At 36.9% G+C, this 23,600-nt stretch overlaps 1 protein-coding gene across 1 annotated transcript in view; it reads right to left on the minus strand.

Moving 5' to 3' along the window:
* Positions 1 to 23,600, minus strand: part of LOC127453595 (myomesin-3-like) — an 89,355-nt gene that overhangs the window by 31,292 nt on the left and 34,463 nt on the right. The window contains exons 9-17 of the mRNA XM_051720070.1: positions 21,424 to 21,564; positions 19,768 to 19,929; positions 16,888 to 17,029; positions 11,639 to 11,838; positions 11,070 to 11,123; positions 8,842 to 8,969; positions 5,945 to 6,128; positions 4,061 to 4,235; positions 2,798 to 2,919 (exon numbers count right to left, since the gene is read on the minus strand). Of these exons, the coding sequence (XP_051576030.1) occupies positions 2,798 to 2,919; positions 4,061 to 4,235; positions 5,945 to 6,128; positions 8,842 to 8,969; positions 11,070 to 11,123; positions 11,639 to 11,838; positions 16,888 to 17,029; positions 19,768 to 19,929; positions 21,424 to 21,564 (1,308 nt within the window). The remainder of the gene's footprint in view (positions 1 to 2,797; positions 2,920 to 4,060; positions 4,236 to 5,944; positions 6,129 to 8,841; positions 8,970 to 11,069; positions 11,124 to 11,638; positions 11,839 to 16,887; positions 17,030 to 19,767; positions 19,930 to 21,423; positions 21,565 to 23,600) is intronic.

Genomic DNA, 23,600 nt, shown 5'->3' on the forward strand with positions numbered 1-23,600 from the left:
CAAAACAAAAACGACCACTCGATCCATAGCCTAACCTGTCATGCTGATACAATCACTGTAAATACTAGCGATGATTTGTATCCACTAGTATTTTTAATACTTACATTCTTTTTCTTTTTTCTATTTTTATCCCCTTTTTCTCCCAATTTGGAATGCCCAATTCCCACTACTCAGTAGGTCCTCATGGTGGTGCGGTTACTCACCTCAATCCGGGTGGTGGAGGACAAGTCTCAGTTGCCTCCGCTTCCGAGACCGTCAATCCGCGCATCTTATCACGTGACTCATTATACATGACACCGCGGAGACTCACAGCATGTGGAGGCTCATGCTACTCTCCGCGATCCACGCACAACTTACCACGCGCCCCACTGAGAGCGAGAACCCCTAATCGCGACTACGAGGAGGCTACCCCATGTGACTCTACCCTCCCTAGCAACTAGGCCAATTTGGTTGCTTTGGAGACCTGGCTGGAGTCACTCAGCACACCCTGGATTCGTACTTGTGACTCCAGGGGTGATAGTCAGTGTCAATACTCGCTGCGCTACCCAGGCCCACAATACTTACATTTTTTATAATTTAATGGAGCCGAATCCTGACGAGAATAACATTTTCCATGTTTATAAAAGGAGCGTGAGTCACTGTCACAGAATATGCCTAACATTCAACAAGGACGCAGTTAATGCACAAAAGAACGTAAGTCTATATTTCTATTATTCTAGTTCATTCATAGTCCATTTACACTACCAACTTCTTATAAATGTGCTGTCTTTGTTTATATCGCTGACCCAGACGGTGCTGGAGAAGAACCTCAGAATTAAATTGCACTTGACCCAGCCCATTAGCGCTTCAATCATTTTAGTGAGTCAATTCTTTAGACGGTTCATTTAAATGAACTACTTCACATAAAGGATTCCCTGATTCACTTGAGCCCCACGCTGCCTTAAAAGGACTATCCATATGTCTGTCTGTCCATCCTTCTATCTGTCTGTCTGTCCGTCCATCCGTCCATCCTTCTATCTATGTCTGTCCTTCTATCTGTCTGTCTGTCCATCCGTCTGTCCTTCTATCTATCAATCTATCTATCTATCTATCTATCTATCTGTCTGTCTGTCTGTCTGTCTGTCCGTCCATCCTTCTATCTATGTCTGTCCTTCTATCTGTCTGTCTGTCTGTCTGTCTGTCCATCCGTCCATCCTTCTATCTATCTATCTATCTATCTATCTATCTATCTATCTGTCTGTCTGTCTGTCTGTCCGTCCATCTGTCCGTCCATCCTTCTCTCTGTCTGTCCTTCTATCTGTCTGTTTGTCTGTCCATCTGTCCATCCATCTGTCCATCCGTCCTTCTATCTATCTATCTATCTATCTGTCTGTCTGTCTGCTATCTGTCTATCTATCTGTCTGTCCTTCTATCTGTCTGTCTGTCTGTCCGTCCGTCCGTCCATCCGTCTGTCTGTCCTTCTATCTATCTATCTATCTATCTATCTGTCTGTCTGTCTGTCCGTCCATCCTTCTATGTATGTCTGTCCTTCTATCTGTCAGTCTGTCTGTCCATCTGTCCATCCGTCCATCTGTCCTTCTATCTATCTATCTATCTATCTATCTATCTATCTATCTATCTATCTGTCTGTCTATCCGTCCATCTGTCCGTCCATCCTTCTATCTATCTATCTATCTATCTATCTATCTGTCTGTCTGTCCGTCCATCTGTCCGTCCATCCTTCTATCTATGTCTGTCCTTCTATCTGTCTGTCTGTCCATCTGTCCATCCATCTGTCCGTCCTTCTATCTATCTATCTATCTATCTATCTATCTATCTATCTATCTATCTGTCTGTCTGTCTGTCTGTCATCTATCTATCTATCTATCTATCTATCTATCTATCTGTCTGTCTGTCCATCTGTCCATCCGTCCATCTGTCCTTCTATCTATCTATCTATCTATCTATCTATCTACCTATCTATCTATCTGTCTGTCTGTCTGTCTGTCTGTCCATCCATCTGTCTGTCCATCCATCCTTTTATCTATCTATCTATCTATCTATCTATCTAACTATCTATCTATCTATCCGTCCGTCCATCCGTCTGTCCGTCCATCTGTCGTCCATCCTTCTATCTATCTGTCTGTCCTTCTATCTGTCTGTCTGTCTGTCTGTCCGTCCGTCTGTCTGTCCATTCATCTGTCTGTCCATCCATCCTTTTATCTATCTATCTATCTATCTATCTATCTATCTATCTATCTGTCTGTCATCTATCTATCTAACTATCTATCTATCCATCTGTCCGTCCGTCCATCTGTCCGTCCGTCCATCTGTCGTCCATCCTTCTATCTGTCTGTCTGTCTGTCTATCTATCTATCTATCTATCTATCTATCTATCTATCTATCTATCTATCTGTCTGTCTGTCTGTCTGTCTGTTTGTCTGTCTGTCATCTATCTATCTATCTATCTATCTATCTATCTATCTGTGTGTCTGTCTGGTGAAAAACGCAGGCTAATTTGCTTAAAAATGTAAAACACACACACTCTTAACAAGCCACATGATTTGGGGTATTATTCATGTCTGTAGTTCAAATCACTAATCTTTAGCACACATTACTGATTAGCAAATATCTGAAAAAGATGTTTCATTATCATATAAAGAAGCAATATTCTAGATTGATCAGTATCAAGGGTTTTTTCAAGCATCTCATACATACATTTCTTAATTCACATTGAGACCAATGATTTTTTTATAAAGCTAGACCAGACTCCAGACAGCACTTAGGACCAGACGGTGCTGTCCTGTGTAGTTCTTACATTTAGCGGATTTCACTCGAATCGCAGGAGACTCTTCAGAGTAGATGCTGTTTCCTGCCAGTCCCACAGACTTCACCCGGAACACATACTCTTTATTAGTCGACAGTCCGTGAACTGTGAACCTGAGCAAGAGAGAGGGACATTAAATGAACCCTTAAATGCATGGGTGTTTCGCCAAACAGTATTACATACTCGGGTCTTAAGTGACCCGGCACTTATATCTATGACAAATTGATCTACAAAATGTCCAGATAGTGTCAAAACATTTTCAAGACAATTAGAAAATAATAGAATAAAATATTTTCTGATATATTTTGATGTTTTATTTTTCATATATCAAAGAGATGATGCAACAAATATTAACAGGATTCATTTCTTCCACACTGAAATTTCACAAGACGCAACTGGCTGTCAAACACATACTGAGCTACACATAATCTACACATACATGTAAGTATTTTCTCAGGCACTGTTTGAGTCTAAATAGACGCACAAATAACAATTTCAGTAGTTCACCCAAATGACAATAGTCATATCATACTGTTCATGTGTTACACTTGCTATAGTTTACTTCCACATTGCTTCTTCGCCAAATAGCAATGTCAAATGTAAATCAAGTCAATCACTGAAACAACAGCGCCTCCTTTAGTAACAAATAGCATGTGTAATATGTAAGCGTACATGCATTTGGGATACTGATAAGTCACCAATGTTGCACAGAAAATCAAAGTGATTTAGTAGTCATTTGTATGTATATGCGGTAGTACTCATTTGTCTTGTAATAAACAAAGAAATATATATCCTGTGATAGTAAACTTATATAGATATAAAATAATAATACAAATATGATTTTAAAAAAAAGGGATACTATTACATATCTCGGGTCTTTATTGAACCTATACAGTTTTGGTAATTAAGCATTTTTTTTAAAATATATTTTTAGCAATTTTACCATTTTTTTGTTACGCCATTCAGAAGAGAAAGATTGAGGAATAATAAAGAGGCGTGGGCATAACTCCAAAAAAATGGATGAACAAGTTGCTCATGCTTGACAAATGTAACAACCATTGTCCTTATGTAGTCCAAGTTAACCACAGACCTGATACACTCATCCGTAAATCAAAATCTGCTATTCTAAAAACCCACTGGAAATTACAGAGGGAACCCATGGTGAATTAGGCCTACAAACAGATGTCATGACTGGTCAGCTTTACATTGAATTCTCTGATATACATCTTAAAGAAGTCTCAAAAGGAAAGAGACCTGGTTTTGCTGATGGGCTTATTGTTGATGGTCTTCCACTGTCTGCTTCCAACCTCACTGTAGTACAGGTAGTATCCCAGAACACCCTCTGTCATTTTGGGTTCTCTCCATTGCAGGAGTACGGAGCTGTCTGTGTCTTGCATGGGCAGGACACCGTGTGGCGGGGCAGGAACTCCTGCATCACAACACAGCTCACACTGACCTGAACTGATTTACTTGCATGTGCAGATGACATGACTAATCAAGCAGGGTGAGATGCTATTTGAAAGGTAAAAAGTTTCCAAGTCAGTTTCACTGTCTGTCCTAAATCTGTTCGTTTAATAACAATTAACCCCTGGGACATGAAATTGCCTGATGTTGAACTATTATTATACATGCAGCATATGACTTAATAGGAATTAAAAGTAATTAAGAGATTACATGCATTTTTTGTACTTAAAAAAAATTGTCACACCACAGGTCTTTAACCCTTGTGCACTGTTTGTTCTAGACTCACACATGTATTGTTCACGGTCAAATTTGACCGACATTCTTATGAAAGAAACTTCATAACACTAACTTCAATAAAGTAAAAACACTAAAGTTATGCATTTGGGGGGGGGGGGGGGGGGGATTTATGCTATTTACAAATTAATTTGCATATTCAAGTAAGCAAATTTATGTTAATTTCACTAAAGATTGCAACAAAAAAAAGAACAATAACATCACTTGAAAAACATGTCATGAAAAAAGTGACCAGTGGATGGCTGCAGAGATCCACTAATTCATTCCTGGTTGTAACAAGATGAATTTGGGGGGCCTGGGTAGTTCAGTGGTAAAAGACGCTGGCTACCACCCCTGGAGTTGGCTAGTTCGCTAGTTCAAATCCCAGGGTGTGCTGAGTGACTCCAGCCAGATCTCCTAAGCAACCAAATTGGCCCGGTTGCTAGGGAGGGTAGAGTCACATGGGGTAACCTCCTCATGATCACTATAATGTGGTTCGTTCTCAGTGGGGCGCGTGGTGAGTTGAGCGTGGTTGCCGCAGTGGATGGCGTGAAGCCTCCACACATGCTATGTCTCCGTGGCAATGCACCCAACAAGCCACGTGATAAGATGCACAGGATGATGGTCTCAGACGTGAAGGCAACTGGGATTCGTCCTCCGCCACCCGGACTGAGGCGAGTCACTTTGCGACCACAAGGACTTAAAAGCACATTGGGAATTGGGCATTCCAAATTGGGAGAAAAAGGGGGAGAAAATCCAAAAAATGTGGCAAATGCATTGTGGCTGAATTATTGAATTTATTTGACAAATTCCCCCCAGAATTGCTCTGTGTTATAGTCTCGCCCATTCATTCCTGTGTGTATGTGTGTGTGTGTGTGAGCACACGTGTTCTACATTGTGAATGTGTTATACTCTCACCCCTTCATTTCTGTCTGTGAGTTTTCTGCACTGTGTCTGAATTATTGATTTTATTTGATAAATTCCCCCCAAAATTGCTCTGTGCTCACAGTCACCCAAACACGTTGTTTTTTTGTCATGCGGCCTAAACTAATCAAATACAGTCCAATTTTTTGCCTTGAGCCACTCAGATGAAGAATACCACTTTTATTAAAAAAACCTAATTGATTTTGGTCAAAAATGACCGAACATTGCACAAGGATTAAAGGGTCACATAAAAAAGAATACATTTTTCTTTGATGATTTAAAAAATAATAATTTCATTGTACAATATATATTTATAAAGTCTAATGAAGAAATGTTACAGTCTGTTAATCTGTTTAAATGCCCAGTTGCCTTGGATACATTGAAATGAGATGCCATTTCAAACCTTAAAAAAACAAAACTTTCCAGAACACATTTACACAACGTGATGATTAAGCCTAATATCTTTTGCACACTCACCAAGTGGTTGCCCCAGTGAGACGGGCGCGCTGGGCAGAGATGGTTCACTGATGCCGTACTTGTTGACAGAACGGATACGGTAACAGTAAGACTTCCCCTTCTGCTGGTCAAACGCAGTAAATCTCGTGGAGAGCACCGTCATATCCATACTAGCCAGGTGCCAGCTCTCTTTCCCCACTATAGACTGAAATAATCAACAAACAAAATATGTGTCTAATTAAAAAAGTGACAACTGACACTGAAATGATTCATGTGCTGTACACTTTCTTTAATATTCAGTCTTAATATTCTTTGTCCTGTCAACTCATTTCTGTATTTTTTATATTATTTTATGTTTTAAAAGGGTGTTTATTCAACTACAGCACTTTAATATTTTAGCGGTTGATTTGAACTAAAACAGATTTCAATTTTTGTCGTTTCATTACATGACAGTCAGATAAAACTGTTGTTAACTCAATGAATGATAATTTGAGAAATTATTTCAGAGAAGTCTCCTGTGATGCATACAACTCCACTTTTGGACATTGTTAGTGGACAAATGAAATAAATGTACTAGAGTGGGAAAAGTGTGTTTTTTAGGTTGTGTATTTAGTGCCCAAAAGTGCTCATAGCTGAAGAAATACTAACTATAATTACATTTGCATAAAACAAGATGTCTTCATGAAGAAAATGTATTGCAATATTCCTTTCCAACGTGGCTGGTGATAAAAGAAATTTGATTTTTTTTTTATATATAGATATGTCTACCTCCACAATATTAAATGATCCAGATGGACTCGACAGTTTTAGTATGGTGCTTCTTATAAAAATGTCCAATAAAACTCCATATCCTGTGGCGGTTTGCAGTTCTCAGCTCATTACGGAGAGTGTGAGCAGTTGGAGATCTTTCTTGTGGCTGATATTGGAAAAATCAGCCTCCTCGGCTCTATGAAGTCATTACTGTGAGCACTTTTACACTATGAGATGATCTGAAATTTACCCCAAAACTTAAGAGAAAAAAATACAGAAAGACCTTTCACAACGCTGGTGGCCATTCGGAAGAACAACAGACACCGAGAAGCTCAGGATGGGCGAAATGACCCAAATCTTATATCATATTATGAGTAATATTACATCGCAATAATGGTACATACAGTATATCACAATATATGTGTTTTTACTGGAAATTCAAGGAAAAAGCAAGAGCCTTGTTTTTCCTCGTCTTGACTTATTTGGGATACGTCCTGCTCTGCATTTTTAGAATTACTCAATGTTTCTCTGTCACTTTCAAGTTTAACCCTTCAAGCTCTGAGGATGTTTTTAAAGATCTCCTGCTTCAGTGGCATACCCAGAATTAAAGGCTTATAACTCGGCAAAAAAAAAAAAAAAAAAAAAAAAAAACAAATGCATTCTTAGACTCTCAGCCTAATAAACTGTTGAAAAATCATGAAAAACAAAATTGCCAATAAAAATTACTTTTTTTCCTTATTTTCCTTATTTGACATTATACATCTCTGGGTGTAAAAAAGGTTGCTCCGGAAAAAAAAAATGCTTTTGTTTTGTTCCCAGTCATGTCAAATGTTTCTGAGAAAAATTTTGTGTTGATACGACAAAGCAATCAAAAGTTATAGCATTATAAATATAATTTATCATAGTGACCAAAAACGTCTCCAAGTGTCCAAAAACGTCTCCAAACAAATAAAACATAATAATTGTACATAAGAACTAATTGCACATGCAAACACAACAATGACTAAAGGTTTGCATAGCATGCAGACATGATTTTAGTAATGAGATTTCACAGAATGAGTTTCATTCTGTGTCATTTGAGTCATCATTGCGTCTGTGTCATGTATTTGGCGCCATCTCCTGGTGGTCATATGTAACATTGTGCTTCATGTGGATTATCTAATGATCTTTGCATCCAATTACCTTGTGTGTGGGCTGGTTTGAAATATAATCACCTCCTCTAAGTAATGGTATGTTATATTTTATGTTCCGTTTATTTTTCGTGAAGTTATAAGTGAAAACTCAGCATTTAAGCAACACAAACATAATTGTCATATACATACACTTAGCTATTACTCGCTATATTTTTGTCTCTGTAATAGGCTGGTTGTATTCTACTCTTTGAGAGCTTTCCAACAACATATGACACATGATAGGTTTGATGTTTTTACTGATTGCAATAATATGTACAGTGATATTTTGTTTAATAAAATATCAAAACGGAACACTTCTGATTTGTCTGCAAATATCAAAGCACTCGTTCAATTTTGGTCATAATGCCTACATGCATTGGAAAGTTGAGCTTCTAAGCTTTAAAACGATACCTATTTTGTGTTGGTCAAGACTGTAGTTATTCATATTATGAGATTTTTTTTTCTTGTGGGCCCATCCGAGCTTGGAGGGTTAAATAACAAAAGCAGCCCTGCCCAATGATAGCCGTGCAAATATATCCACCAAAATCTGTAAATACTGATATATATCTACCAATGCACGATAAATATGTCATATCGCTTAGTCCTACTAGAAGCTATCCAAAACTTTTGTGCATTAATTTTCAAGCATGCATGAAACTAATCTAAAGATTCAGTCTATTCAAAATAACATATTCAAACTGAAGTAGCTTTGAAGGGAAAAACTTTATGTAGCCGTTACGCAACCAGTGCCACAAATGAGCTGTGTTAACATATCTCTACTTTATAATAAGCAATTCACTCCACACCTACTGCCACCAAGAATGCTGCATTCACTGTCTCTAATTATCTGGCTAGTGAAAGTGTGCCGTTAATTTGGCCCAATGCCAACATGACTTCAAGATCTGAAGCGAAGGGTAACGACTACAAACGCAGTAGTGCGCAGACCCCCGCAGGGCCTGTTTTAATAAGCGACTGCATGGTGCGGTCAACTCTCACCCGCTCCACAAAGTAGGTGAGATGCTCTCGGCCTCGTGGATCCGGTTCGGTCCAGCTCAGCACGGCGTAGGTGTCGCTGAGCTCGCAAACTTGGACATCAGTGGGGGGGAACGGCACCCGGATTTGACCTGTGGGTAGAGCAGAGAGAAACTGGAGTGATGCACATAGTTGCTGCCTATGTATAGTGTTAATCACTTATGAGGTTCCATTTCAGTTTGGATGCTGCCTATGTAGGTAACAGTCTATGTAGGCAGTAGACAGTAAGGCAGCTCACTACATTTTGGAACAGAGCTGCTGTCTAGTGTGACTGGCCCATAAGATGTGGATGTACACAGGTGAGCGGTTCATGGATTACAGATAAACCACTTTATTGATTTTTTAAATTTACATTTGGAAATGTAGCTGCTCCACTAAATATTCTGTGCATTCATGCATGAAACACACACACACACACACACACACACACACACACACACACACACACACACACACACACACACAGAGCAAAGACAGTGGAGCAGTGCTCAGTAAAACCACTCATGCTTCAAAACAGAACAGGTTCATATCAGCTCTTTATAATGGCCTATCAGTCCCTGGTGTTGCCGTGGCCATTAGTGCCACATAGCCTGTCATTTTTAAGCTTAAGAGAAGTATCATCATTTTAATGCTGAGTGCTAATAAAACCGCCTCAGTCTTTATGGTAATGTCTTATCGGGGAGAATAGAGCACCTATGCATGCATGAGGCATTACTTTATATCAGATCTGCTCATCATCACAACTGCCCAAATCGTAAATTCTTTAGGGTGTTTAATTCATGAAAAGGAAATAAATCTCAAAGAGACTCAAAAGGAGAATGAAATTAAGGTTTATGGTGAATTTCTCGAAACCTCTCAAGAACATGTGCAAAATTAAAATAATGAAATAATATTTTTTTTTCATAAAGAAAAAAGTCTTTTTTTTTTTTGGACCAATATGTTTATTTTTAGTAATGTGACATTATTTTCATGACAATTAAGCACATTTTATCAAATACTAACTCTGATAAGATTGTCATTACTGTAATATAAATGCTTTGTTTTAAAAAAAAAATCAGCATTAAAAAAGGCAAAACAACAAATACTGCATGATGTATAAATAGTTTATTATTTAAATTAACCATTTGGTTTTTGTACAGAACAGTATGGGTGGATCATGCTTAATTTTCTATATGCAAAAAGAATTTATTTTCATAATAACGTAAAATATTATATATTATTTTATTATATCATATATTGTTTTATTCTATATATATGTAAATATATAAATAAATAAATACAATAATAATATAAATATAATTTTTTACTACATTTCTAAAAATTAATATATATATATTATACCCAAATGTACTTTATTTTCTTTATAATTTTTATTTTTATTTTCATGAGGTTTTCATGAATTAATTTATTAATATGTATTAATATATATATATATATATATAAACAAAATGTGCTTTATTTTCAAAATGTAAGTTATATTTAACTTCTAAATACATATATAGAAATCAAATAATAAAATAGATAAATATACATATTTAATTAAATTAAAATATTATATAATATAGTATTTACAATATATAATATTTACATGTTTCCATATTCTTTTCATATATATTTGCATTTGGAAATATTGAAATATGACCTGACCATGTTCTAGATTCACGTGATATAACGTGATGTACGCTATCTCTTTACAAGTGACAAGCAACAGGACGTTTAGTCAGTCGCTTAGTTTCGATTTCTGTGGCCAACAAGATTGACCAATAGGAGTGAAGATGGAGAAGCACACATGATTTATCTCCTGTAAGATACTGAGTGTCAGAAAGACTGAGAAGTTAATGTTACTTTGAGCGATTTCACTGTTCTATATGATTTGTCTGAGCCAACATGTAGCGATATAATTATCAAATAATACGCTGACAAACAGTGTCAGAAACTGTGAGCATCCTGAGCGAGTCTGATTCATGCATTGATAATATGACATCTTATTTTTACCAGCAAAGCATCTAATTTGTAGGAATGCCTCCTAGTGACCAACACTACAATGACCTGTTGACCTGTGATAAAATCTCAGTCAATGTGAACGGCACTTCAAGCACCTCTCTAACTGAGATGTTGCAACACTCGTGAGCGTAAAAACAACCCACTTGTTATCTATTTGAGAGACGGTATCAGTGTGGCGATATGCTCACCCTCCAGCTGGTCTTTAGTGATGATAATCTCTCTCCCTCGCTCCACCTTTACCACTGAAAGAGAGAGAGAGAGAGAGAGAGAGAGAGAGAGCAGGAGAACACTGGAGGTCAGTGATGAATTCCTGCCATTCTTTAACAGAGGAAGCGCTTTTAATAACAAATGCCCATGGGAGAGATAGTATTGGTGTTTTAGAGCAATTCAACATCTTTATTTCACCTTTTGTGCTAATAAAGAATAAATATACAATATAAAGACCTCTAAAGCAATCTTTTCTAACCTCTTTTCTATAAATGTCAGGGACACCCCACAAAAACACCATACATTCATAAGGAAATACATTTAACAAACACATGCATTTTATACACTTCATTTTGCATTATATAAATATTTGTCACTGCTAATAGCATCAACATTTTGTGAACTTTGGCACTAGCCCTTAACATATTTATTTAGTAAAACAAGTGACAGAGACACTTTTTTAGTTAATACTAAATTAAAAGCATTAATAGCTTGATTTAATGAAATGTAATATGTTCATAAACTAAATATGTAAATATGACATTCTTACCCATAGTCCTGCTGGGCTCAAGGGGGTCAGAGGTCATGACGGGTTCTGTGGGTTTAGACGGCCGGCCGACCCCCGCCTGATTTACTGCACACACTCTGAACTGATACATGGTGTTTTCCTTTAAACCCATCACAGGATACTGACACACCCTCTGAATGACATCATTACAGCGCTCCCACTTCCCAACACCAATGTCACACCTGAAAATTCATGCAAGAACATTTTAACAAAACAATTTCTAAGTCAAATAAGCAAATTTGTGTCACTGTCCATGTTAACTCCTTGCACAGATGGTCAGATTTTCTTGCTTCCATTGAAACACACAAGAACATTCTCAAATCCTGTTGGGTAACATGATCATCAGGTTTTGTCCATTTAACATTTCATTTCTGTTTCATATTATTGTGCTGATAATACTGGACAGTTTGTATTTAAACTGTTGCATTATCAAGACAAACTTTGATGTTTGCTTGACAAAGATTTGTCTAAAAGCATAACACCATTTTAAAAGTAGATAGATAGATAGATATAAAGAAAACAATGCATGAGAAGAGAGAGAGAGAGAGAGAGAGAGAGAGAGAGAGAGAGCTGTTAAAGCAAATTAAAGGTCTTGATTTCGTTAAAAAAAAAATATATATATATATATATATTAAAAAATTTTCCCAATTTGGAATGCTCAATTCCCACTACTTAGTAGGTCCTCGTGTTGGCGCGGTTACTCACCTCAATCCGGTTGGCAGAGGACAAGTCTCAGTTGCCTCCGCTTCTGAGACCGTCAATCCGCGCATCTTATCACGTGACTCGTTGTGCATGACACCGCGGAGACTCACAGCATGTGGAGGCTCATGCTACTCTCCGCGATCCACACACAACTTACCACACGCCCCATTGAGAGCGAGAACCACTAATCACGACCACGAGGAGGTTACCCCATGTAACTCTACCCTCCCTAGCAACCGGGCCAATTTGGTTGCTTAGGAGACCTGGCTGGAGTCACTCAGCACATTCATTTAAATTTTTTAATATTTTGACAGTTGGAATATTTTCATTTGAACATTCCGTTAAAAGTCAATGGAATTTTGGGAATTACTGTAATTCTAAACAGTAAAAAGTCAAAGCAATCCAAGTCATAACAGTCTGAAGGTCTGTGCCAAGTCAGACTGACCTCACAGTAAAATCGGAAACTGTAGGCTGAATTTTCTTTAGCTAAAATCGGTCTGCGTTTACCGAAATGTGAAACACTGACACCAGGGGCAGGCCAGTGTTTCCGAAAATTATAAAGTTTATAACTGTGGTCTGGTCATCTCATTTCTGTGTTTATTTAACGCAATGGACTATGCATAATATGCTATATAACAAAATCAAGTCAAATGAACAATAAACCTTGATTTTCCGCTCATTGAAATAGCATTCGAATTCGAAAAAACAGAGGGCAAAGTAAAAAGCTAAATTGCAATTTTCCACTTGTCTATTAGTTTACAAAGAAATATTAAAATAGCAAAAATCATTAGGCTTTGTCATGTAATTTCTCACCTTGGCCAGTTTCTTTCTCTTTATGCTGTCATCATTGGGATGGCATCACGTTGCACACTTGCGTCATCAACTAAAGGGGTTGTTGACGCTTTGTGTTAATATTTTCACCAGACATTGTGTCCGACCATATTGGGACATTTTAATTGGCATTTACGGTATTTACTGGCTAATGGAAACCCTGATGGGCATTTGTGACCTCCATTTTCATAGTGAACTGTCCATGGAGGCGCTAAAAGCGAGTTATAAAATGAGTTTTTTCAGCTGTACAAGCTGTAATACCCAACCCAAACCTCAAATCAAAATCTAACCATCAATGGACTAAAATATAATGATAGAGGGAAAAATGCAACCTCTGAATGGCGCTCGTCACTGATTAGGCGCATGCGATTACGGCCTGGTTTCAACGCGGGATCTGAACGGGCGCTTCCGGTCGCGCCACCAGGAAGGTAAACACACTTGAGCTGATTAAAAAATGTCTGATGGGAGATACCGCTTGTCAGTGAGTCGGCATAATGTGGCCATAATGTACTGGAACTCTCGTAAACTTCCTGTTTGATCATGTTGGTGGATGTAGCTTTGGTGGATTTTGGCTTTGTCAAGCCAACATAATGATAACAAATCTAAATAGACACATTTTAAATGGTGGTCTCAGACTTTTGGACCCCACTGCACATCTTTGCATTGGTTGTAAAACAGCTATTATTATCTGAGAAAAACAAACAAACAACTAAATACAGACCAACAAGATAAAAATCGGCAGAACCTTTCTGGGTAAACTAGCATGTTGCTAGGAGACAGGAAGGGTAGGCACTTACTCTGTCTCTCACCATGGTGATCTCTTTTATTTGAAGTTCTATCCCTAAAAAACAGCTAAAATCTTCAATCTCTCTTCCATCTCTCACACTCTTCTAGCTTATGCTAGAATTGCAATAGTCAGAGTTACATCAAAATGGACCGCACTTCTCGAATGTGACCTTAGAGGGGATTTTTTGGGAGAATGGCACACAGAAAATGCCTATATTGCCTGACAGATATCATAATAGGGTGTAATCTGCAATCTGATTACAAGAATTTAAAATGTAATGCATTACACTACTTATTTGACTAAAACGTCGTTAGATTACAGTAATTAATTACTTTGTATTTGGATTATGCCTAACACTGAGGGTGATCTGTGTCCCCTTTGGTCAAGTTGGACCCTGTAAACACTCAGTTCTCCTTGTGCATGTGCAACTAGTTACCATAACTTAAAAAGTTAAGTTCATTCTATATGAACACCAATTTACGTGAACTTAATTACACAAGTTCTGGAGACACCATTACTCAATCAACAGAGTGAAGTCAACTTATTAGGGTTTTCAGTGTAAAATACAGTCATTTTGTAATTAAGGTCAAAATGCAGGACGTCCCAGCTAATACAGAACAGTTGGCGACCCTACAAATTGCACACTTCTGCACTATTCTGCTTCATTATGTAGTGTAAGTAGTGTGAGTAATGTGTTTACACTGAAAATGTGGCAAAAATTAGAGTACTACATGTCCCAGATGATGCACTTCTTCAACTGAAATAATGGAGTCTGGAATGTTGGACACTTTATGCACTCAGCGATCACCTCTCGCCATACGTAGCAGATGGGGTGGGGTAACCTGGCTGCAATGCTGGCCTGACAAAACAATCGCAATTAATGGTGAATATGGCAACTAGTGAAGACGGCACCTTACAAAAGTGATTGAAATTCTTTACCATCAGCCCACGCTGTGCGAATATGTACGATATTTGAGATATAGAGTGTTTTACTGAGGTTGGCTAACCAGCTAAAGCTAGCGAAAGATCCCGCGGGTTTGAAACGGCACTTCCGCCAGCTGAGAAATGCCGAAATCTTCCGTGTAGTAAAAAAACGTTATTGTTCCATTTGAGACGATACTACATTGGCTGAGTATGTAGTGTGTCATTTGGGACACAGCTACTATTTCAAATAAAAATGTTTTCTTTTTGATACATTTACGCCTCTCAACTACACTGGAACGGCGGTTTCCTCCACCAAAAACAGAGACTTTCAAAAACACTTTCCAAAACTGCATACTTTGGAAAACGATGATATTTTCAGTTTTCAACCGAATACTTATTAGTGTGGATGTGGCCTCAGTCTGGCAAAATTTACAGAACGTCTAATATCTCTTACAGCTTTTTTTTTTTTTTTTGTGGCCCAATTCCCAATACGCTCTAAGTCCTCGTGGTGGTGTAGTGACTCGCCTCAATCTGGGTGGCGGAGGATGAATCTCAGTTACCTCAGCGTATGAGACCGTCAATCTGCGCATCTTATCACGTGGCTTGTTGAGCGCGTTACCGCGGAGACATAGCGAGTGTGGAGGCTTCACGCTATTCTACGTGGCATCCATGCACAACTCACCACGTGCCCCACCGAGAGCGAGAACCACATTATAGCGACCACGAGGAGGTTACCCCATGTGACTCTACCCTCCCTAGCAACCGGGCCAATTTGATTGCTTAAGAGACCTAGCTGGAGTCACTCAGCATGCCCTGGATTCAAACTCAAGGGGTGGTAGTCAGCGTCAGTACTCGCTGAGATACCCAGGCCCCCCGCTTACAGCGTTTTTAACCCTCCTATTATGTTCGGGTCATTTTTGACCTGGGAGAGGTAGATAATAATTTTTAAATACCACATAAATTTTAGTACAGGAAACAAACTTTGTGACTTTGCCAAGACTATCAAAATACTCATAATACATGTTTTTTTTCAGATTTTTAAATGTAATTGTTTAAGAGATATAACCATTAAAAAAATATTTTTTTACATCTTTTGCATTTGCGGGTCAATTTTGACCCGGGCATCAATTATGGCTTTATACATTATATTATGTAGATGTTTTTGTACATCTATGAATTAGATTTTTACTTATAAACACTTCACTTACATTTAACCTCTTTCCCAAACTCTCTTACACACTTTTCTGTCTCTCATTGGGACTGCACACACACACACACACACACACACACACACACACACACACACACACACATACACACACACATTCCTGTACAAAACAGACATGGCAGATGGAACAAACATAACAAATAATCTAAATCAAAGGTACTACTGTCTAAAGAGGGTGTGATGAGAGCAAAAGTTCATGCACACATTAATCTAAATAGGGCTTGAAAGAGGAAATTATTCATATTTTTTACTCTGCAGCCATCTGATGCAGAACCAGCTTACAGCAAACTCACACATCAACATTCAACACTTCATGAGAGTAAATAGAGTATATTTAGCATAAAAACATAGAAGTATTAATGTTGTATAATTGAGTTGAACAGTTGTTTTGATGATGTTTAATTGAAAAAGAATACGTTGGATTGAGTAACAGGAAATTCATTCAAATTACTAATAATTCTCACATTAGATGTTAATATAAATTGAATATTATGTTATATTTAGATACAATTTCACAGAACTGTTGATAAAAAAGATGTCTTCACATGTATCACACTGGTGTTGCTGTAGTTAATGTATATTTTGAAATGTCAAAGAATTTCTACATTTCATTATTTGTAAAAAAAAAAAAAAAAATGCCATATTAATTAATAGCTTTTATATTTGTTAGTTAACATGCCAAAAAAAAAAAAATCACAACTTTAATCACTGCTCAATAACACACTGATGCTGATTAGTTGAAGAAGCACCATGAATGACCTCTCTATGAAGTAACCCTGAACAGGTGCTGCTCCGTCTGCGCTGGGCGGCGTCCACGAGAGAAACACATAATCTCTGTTGACATCAGAACACTCCACCTGTAGAGGAGAACCTGGAGCTCCAACCACAACCGCAGAGCCATCTAAACAAAGATTAAGAGAGAGGAAGTAATATCATAAATGATATCTGTTTACGATCTAGAAAACAGAGTTTTGCTGATGTCTCCATTTTCTCAGACGTTTCTCCTGAGAGAATGACAAAGCTGTGAAAGAGCAACCTCTAAAATTAAAATTTTCTGAGAACAGCATGGCTGCAGGTTTCAAAGTCATTTTTATTTGTTTAATCACCACCAACAAGGACGAAGCAGACCCATAAGAGAGTAAACGCAGACTCCTTCCTGTTACCTGCACATTTGTAATTCAAATATGAGATTAAGAGAGGAAGTCACACAAAGACTGAAGCGGCGATCTAATTACTACACTGCAGACTTCCTTTAATGAGACAGGAAATTAAATTCCTGCTCTGTTGCTCTTACTGAGGGACGAGTCTAAATACATTTTTGTGGTAATCAACATTATGCCACAAATGCTGTCGACTGAGCTCAACTTGTACTGATCCTGTAATGTACTATACAGTGTATATTATGAGAATTGAACTCATTTCATATAATTGGATCAATAACATGATGCTATATTTTTGTCTGGATCTATTAAGTTTTTCAAAAATTAAATGAATTAAAAATGCAAATCACACAACAATTACATATATACACAACTAATATGATGGACATGTTTTTAGGTATCTAAAAAGTAATTTAAAAAAAAAACATAAAAGAGAAAAGACCCCTTTAGACCCTCATGACTGCATGTGAAGTTTTAGAGAATACCAGATATTTCGACATTTTTATGAAAAGGCACATTTTGTATCCCTTGAAAAACGTATTCGTTTTCGTGTCTGAGTAATCCATAATATTTGTAAAACAATATTTTTTACCTTGAAAATGTATTCGAAAGTGTTTTTGAAATAAATGCTGTGCAAGGAAAGTATTTTAATACTTTAAGTCATTAAATCGATTTTGTAGAATATGCTATAAATGCTTTTCGAAAAAGACATAAATATTAGTTATTGTGGCAATTGTAACACTCTGTACTTCTTGTCTTAACCCTCTTATGGTATTCGGTCATTTTTGACAGGAATACATTTTTTAAATTTAATAAAAATGGTTTCCTCCCCTGGAGTCACGAGTTCGAATCCAGGGCGTGCTGAGTGACTCCAGCCAGGTCTCCTAAACAACTAAATTGGCCCGGTTGCTAGGGAGGGTAGAGTCACATGTGGTAACCTCCTCGTGGTCGCTATAATGTGGTTCGCTCTCGGTGGGCGTGTGGTGAGTTGTGTGTGGATGCCGCGGAGAATAGCGTGAAGCCTCCACATGCGCTACGTCTCTGCGGTAACGCGCTCAACAAGCCACGTGATAAGATGCACGGATTGACGGTCTCAGACGTGGAGGCAACTGAGATTCGTCTTCCGCCACCCAGATTGAGTCACTACGCCACCACGAGGACTTAGAGCGCATTGGGAATTGGGCATTCCAAATTGGGAAGAAAAGGGGAGAAAAAAAAAAATGGTTTCCTTTATCTGAGCAGTACAAGACTTGGTGACTTTTCCTCCATTTCCATCTGTACATGCAAAATAAATAAATAAATAAATAAATTGGGCTTGATTCAATAAGTCTAAGTGGTCGTAAACAAAGCGTTGAAAATAAATGGTAAAGACCAAAAAATTGAGCACATTTTTTTTTATCTGTCAAATGCAATTTATAAATCAGCCTCAATGCAGAATAAAACAGACTGAAATTACAGGGTGAGACTCTAAAACATCCTTGGTGCAAAACATACACACCCACTCACAAAAACACACTTACACACACAAGAATGTACTGGTGAACTTTTTTTTAAATGTGTTTTTCAACTTTTCAACTTTTTTTTCATAATGCTAAACACACATTTAGAAATGAAGGGGTGAGATGATAACACACTAACAATGCAGAACACACACACGCACATGCGCACACACAAACACACACTCACACAGACACACACACACACACACATACACACAAACACACAGGTTCTGAATTTGTAATTTTTTTCAAAAATTTGCTTATTTGTATATGCAAATTAATGTTAATATTTTGAAATTTACATGTAAATAAGATCAAAATAGCACAAAATCCCAAAAGAAATTCAGAATTTTACTGTCCTTACTTTAGGGAAGAAGAAATGGTGTCATTATTATCATCATCAAAAAAAAAAGAAAAGAAAAAAAAAAGTGTTACATATCTGACCCTTCCGGTCAAAAATGACCGTGAATACCAAAGGAAGGTGCCATTTTTCACTACCATATGAGGGTTAAATCCTTTATCCTTTTAGTCTTTCGCAATATAAATTTATTAACAGTACTATTTGCTGACACAAATATATATGTTTCTTATACCAAAACAATAACATGTAGATGTGTAGTATAGTTTTTGAGGTACTCTACTATACAGTATATTATATATTGCATAAACTCCCCAAGATTACTGTAGCATGTCACACGATTTAGAAGAAATACAATCAAAGTGACTGCAAACAGTGATAATTCAATGGGGTTTTGATTTAGTGTGCTGTTTGCTACACTGATGGGTAGAATCAATGCAAATTTATTAGTCCCTAATCATAACAAAAACAAACTAATTTCCAAAAATTGTGAAACTGTATGTCCTATATTTAAGTGGAAATTTTATTTTTGTTCAGGATTAATTATAATCACAAATCTACAGCCCTACCAAACATTACCACTCTTTTAGGTACATGACTGGGATGTAGTGCAGGATCTGACCTTTGACATAGACGAAAGCGCTGTGCTCGATGGTCCCGTCCCAAGTGTGCAGGCGGACGATGTATAGGCCCTCATGTTCCTTGTGCACTCCCTTTAGGGTGAGACTGGCCGATCTTGAGCCCGTCTGTATCTCGACACGACTGGACTGCCGCAGGACATGTCCTGATCAGAGAGGAAGTTGTAATTCATTCACTCTGCACAGCTCAGTGCCACACCTGATCAATAAGGCATGATGGGTAACCAGATTACTGTGATATTTATGTGGTGTTTAAAATTCATGGATCTTACGATCATTCCGTTTTTTTATTTTTGTAGAATCAATTAGGAAGTCTTTGCTATCAATCAACATATACAGTGGCCCCAAAAATATATTTATTTCTACATCTCACTGACCCCCTGTAAAAATGTACAGTAAATGCACATTTAAAACAGAATGCTTTACATTTATAACAATCTTTCCAGTGTGCCAGAAGGATGAAAGTGCATCATGTTTATCTCATAGCAGTCCTCTCATTCTCTCTAATGTTTCATTCAATTATGCTGAAAATCATTGAGAATATTTATCTGTGATTAACTGAATGTGGTCTGTTGTGTGATATTGTTGATTCTTAAGACATTTAGAAAATATTTAGAAGTGTTGCCATGCACTTTTCTATTAATAAACATGTTATTACTACTTTATTGCTACTGTTATTAGTTTATTACTACATTTATGGAAAATTTGTGGTGCTGTTGTCTAATATTGTTGATTCATAAGACATTTAGAAATTATTTAGGAGTGTTGCCATGCATTTTTCTATTAATAAACATGGTATTACTACTTTATTGCTACTGTTATTAGTTTATTACTACATTTATGGAAAATTTGTGGTGCTGTTGTCTAATACTGTTGATTCGTAAGACATTTAGAAAATATTTAGGAGTGTTGCCATGCATTTTTCTATTAATAAACATGTTATTACTACTTTATTGCTACTGTTATTAGTTTATTACTACATTTATGGAAAATTTGTGGTGCTGTTGTCTAATATTGTTGATTCATAAGACATTTAGAAACTATTTAGGAGTGTTGCCATGCATTTTTCTATGAATAAACATGCTATTACTATTTTATTACTACTGTTATTAGTTTATTACTACTTTTATGGGATATTTTTTGTGCTTTTTGGATCTTTCTGAACCTTGAAAGCCTCAAGTCACTATAAACTGTGAAGATTATAAAAAAATTATTTGGTGTTCCACGGAAACAAATCTAGACAACCCAATATCATGACAAGTCGTAATAATTGTATGAGAGAAATCGTAAGAAAACAAAGGAGTTGGCTCGTACAAAAATGTACGACTTACCACAGAGAAAAATGAACTACCCAACGAACTTTGTTTTCACAAAGTTTAACTCCTAACCCAAACCTAAACAAAGTCTAACCTCAAACCCTAAACCTACATAAAGTGTTGGATTGGAGGCTAGCTAATATTTGATACCTGTTTTGTATTGATTTGAAACACTGTTTGTTGATTGATTGGTTTAAAAGTCATACATTTTCGTATGAGACAAGTACAGTACGGTATGATACAAACTATTACAAGTTGTCACGAAACTATATGGTTTCGAATCACATTTAATGAAGTGGGCGTCCCTCGTGCTGTGATACTCACCATCTCTGTACCACATCACATCCTGTTGGAAAGGTAGTAAAGCTGAGGTGAAACTGCACTGCAGAATCAAGTTGTCTCCCTCCTTCACAAATGTTGGATTAAAAATGGAGGCCAGCTGAGCGTCCGGTTTTGGAACTGGGACTTTAAAGGACCAGACAGAAGAGGAAACATTAGCATGTTTTTTGTTGTTGTTTTTTTATATAACTGATCACACCCTTTTCTTTTCTGAAGAAACTTAAAAGTTCTTTAAAGTCCTTGGTAGTTACTGGATCAGCAGAGTTCTAATATATATAAGGTTCTTTGTGGAACTAAAAAGGGTTCTCCTATGGCATCAATCTCAATAACCTTACTATGGTTCTTTAAAGCACTTGTAGTTTAAGGGTTTTTTTAGAGAACCTTTGATAAAATGGTTCTTCGTGGAACTAAAAAGTGTTCTCCTATGGCATCACTCTCAAGAACCCTACTATGGTTCTTTAAAGCACTAGTAGTTTAAGGGTTTTTTTAGAGAACCTTTGATAAAACAGTTCTTTGTGGAACTAAAAAGTGTTCTTCTATGGCATCACCCAAGAACCCTACTATGGTTCTTTAAAGCACTAGTAGTTTAAGGCTTTTTTTAGAGAACCTTTGATAAAACGGTTCTTTGTGGAACTAAAAAGGGTCCTCCTATGGCATTACTCTCAAGAACCCTACTCTGGTTCTTTAAAGCACTAGTAGTTTAAGGTTTTTTTGAGAACCTTTGATAAAACAGTTCTTTGTGGAACTAAAAAGTGTTCTCCTATGGCATCACCCAAGAACCCTACTATGGTTCTTTAAAGCACTAGTAGTTTAAGGGGTTTTTAGAGAACCTTTGATAAAATGGTTCTTTGTGGAACTAAAAAGGGTTCTCCTACGGCATCACTCTCAAGAATCCTACTATGGTTCTTTAAAGCACTAGTAGTTTAAGGGGTTTTTAGAGAACATTTGATAAAATGGTTCTTTGTGGAACTAAAATGGCTTTTCCTATGGCATCACTCTCAAGAACCCTACTATGGTTCTTTAAAGCACTAGTAGTTTAAGGGGTTTTTAGAGAACATTTGATAAAATGTCTCTTTGTGGAACTAAAAAGGGTTCTCCTATGGATTCACTCTCAAGAACCCTACTATGGTTCTTTAAAGCACTAGTAGTTTAAGGGGTTTTTAGAGAACATTTGATAAAATGGCTCTTTGTGGAACTAAAAAGGGTTCTCCTATGGCATCAGGCTGAAGAACCCTTTTTGATTCTAATTGGAACCTTTATTTTTAAGAGTGAAAACTAATGTAATATAAAAGAGAAACATTATGAGCTGTCAATCAGAATTCATTAGAATTTTTTTTAAACACTTGCTGATGTACTGAAGTGAGACTGAGCAGAATAAAAGCTTTTAATGTCATAAATTGTTGCTTTCTATGCTAATATAATGCTACTTATAACCCTTACATGTGCCTGTTATCAGGTGCAATTATATTGGACTCACCAACGCTATATAAATGAATCATTTATTATAAATGGTTCATTTACACCTGTTTTTAGTCATTTGTTTTTAACTCACATGTTAGTAATGTGAAGTTGTTTTCTCACGGATGCTAGACTTACCATTCATTTTTTGTGAATAATCTTATCTTATGGTTTGCATCCATAAAGTTCCAAACAAAAAGAGAAAATAATCAAATGAGACATTTGTCAAGTATGCACTTTAATTCATTGGATTATACAAAAGAGGCATTACCACATGGTTATTTAATATGTAAACTATATTTATCGCCCACCTGTACTTAACCCAGACTGGAAAAATTAATTCTCACTGGCATAGTTTTCTACAGAAATCAAGATGTCAGTTTTACAATTCAGTCACTTTTAATAATGATTATGAAGTGAAAAGAGATTAACTAGGTTTTTTTTTTCTCATATTCTTCTTTCCAATGGCAGGGAGTGAAAATGAAGGTAAGAAGGTGCAATTAAAGAATATGTTTTACAGACAGGAGAAATCACTGAAGTGTAATGAAAATATCATTTCATTTTCATTCCTGGCAAACAGCACTGAAAATATTATCAAGAATGACGACAAATATTAGTGTAATGAGAAAAAGACCGATGTGACAGTTTTTGACAATGAACGATTACTGACAAGCTATTTGTTTAGCTATTGTTTTTAGTGACGG

This window comes from Myxocyprinus asiaticus, chromosome 16, assembly GCF_019703515.2.
Source record: "Myxocyprinus asiaticus isolate MX2 ecotype Aquarium Trade chromosome 16, UBuf_Myxa_2, whole genome shotgun sequence".
Taxonomy (NCBI): domain Eukaryota; kingdom Metazoa; phylum Chordata; class Actinopteri; order Cypriniformes; family Catostomidae; genus Myxocyprinus; species Myxocyprinus asiaticus.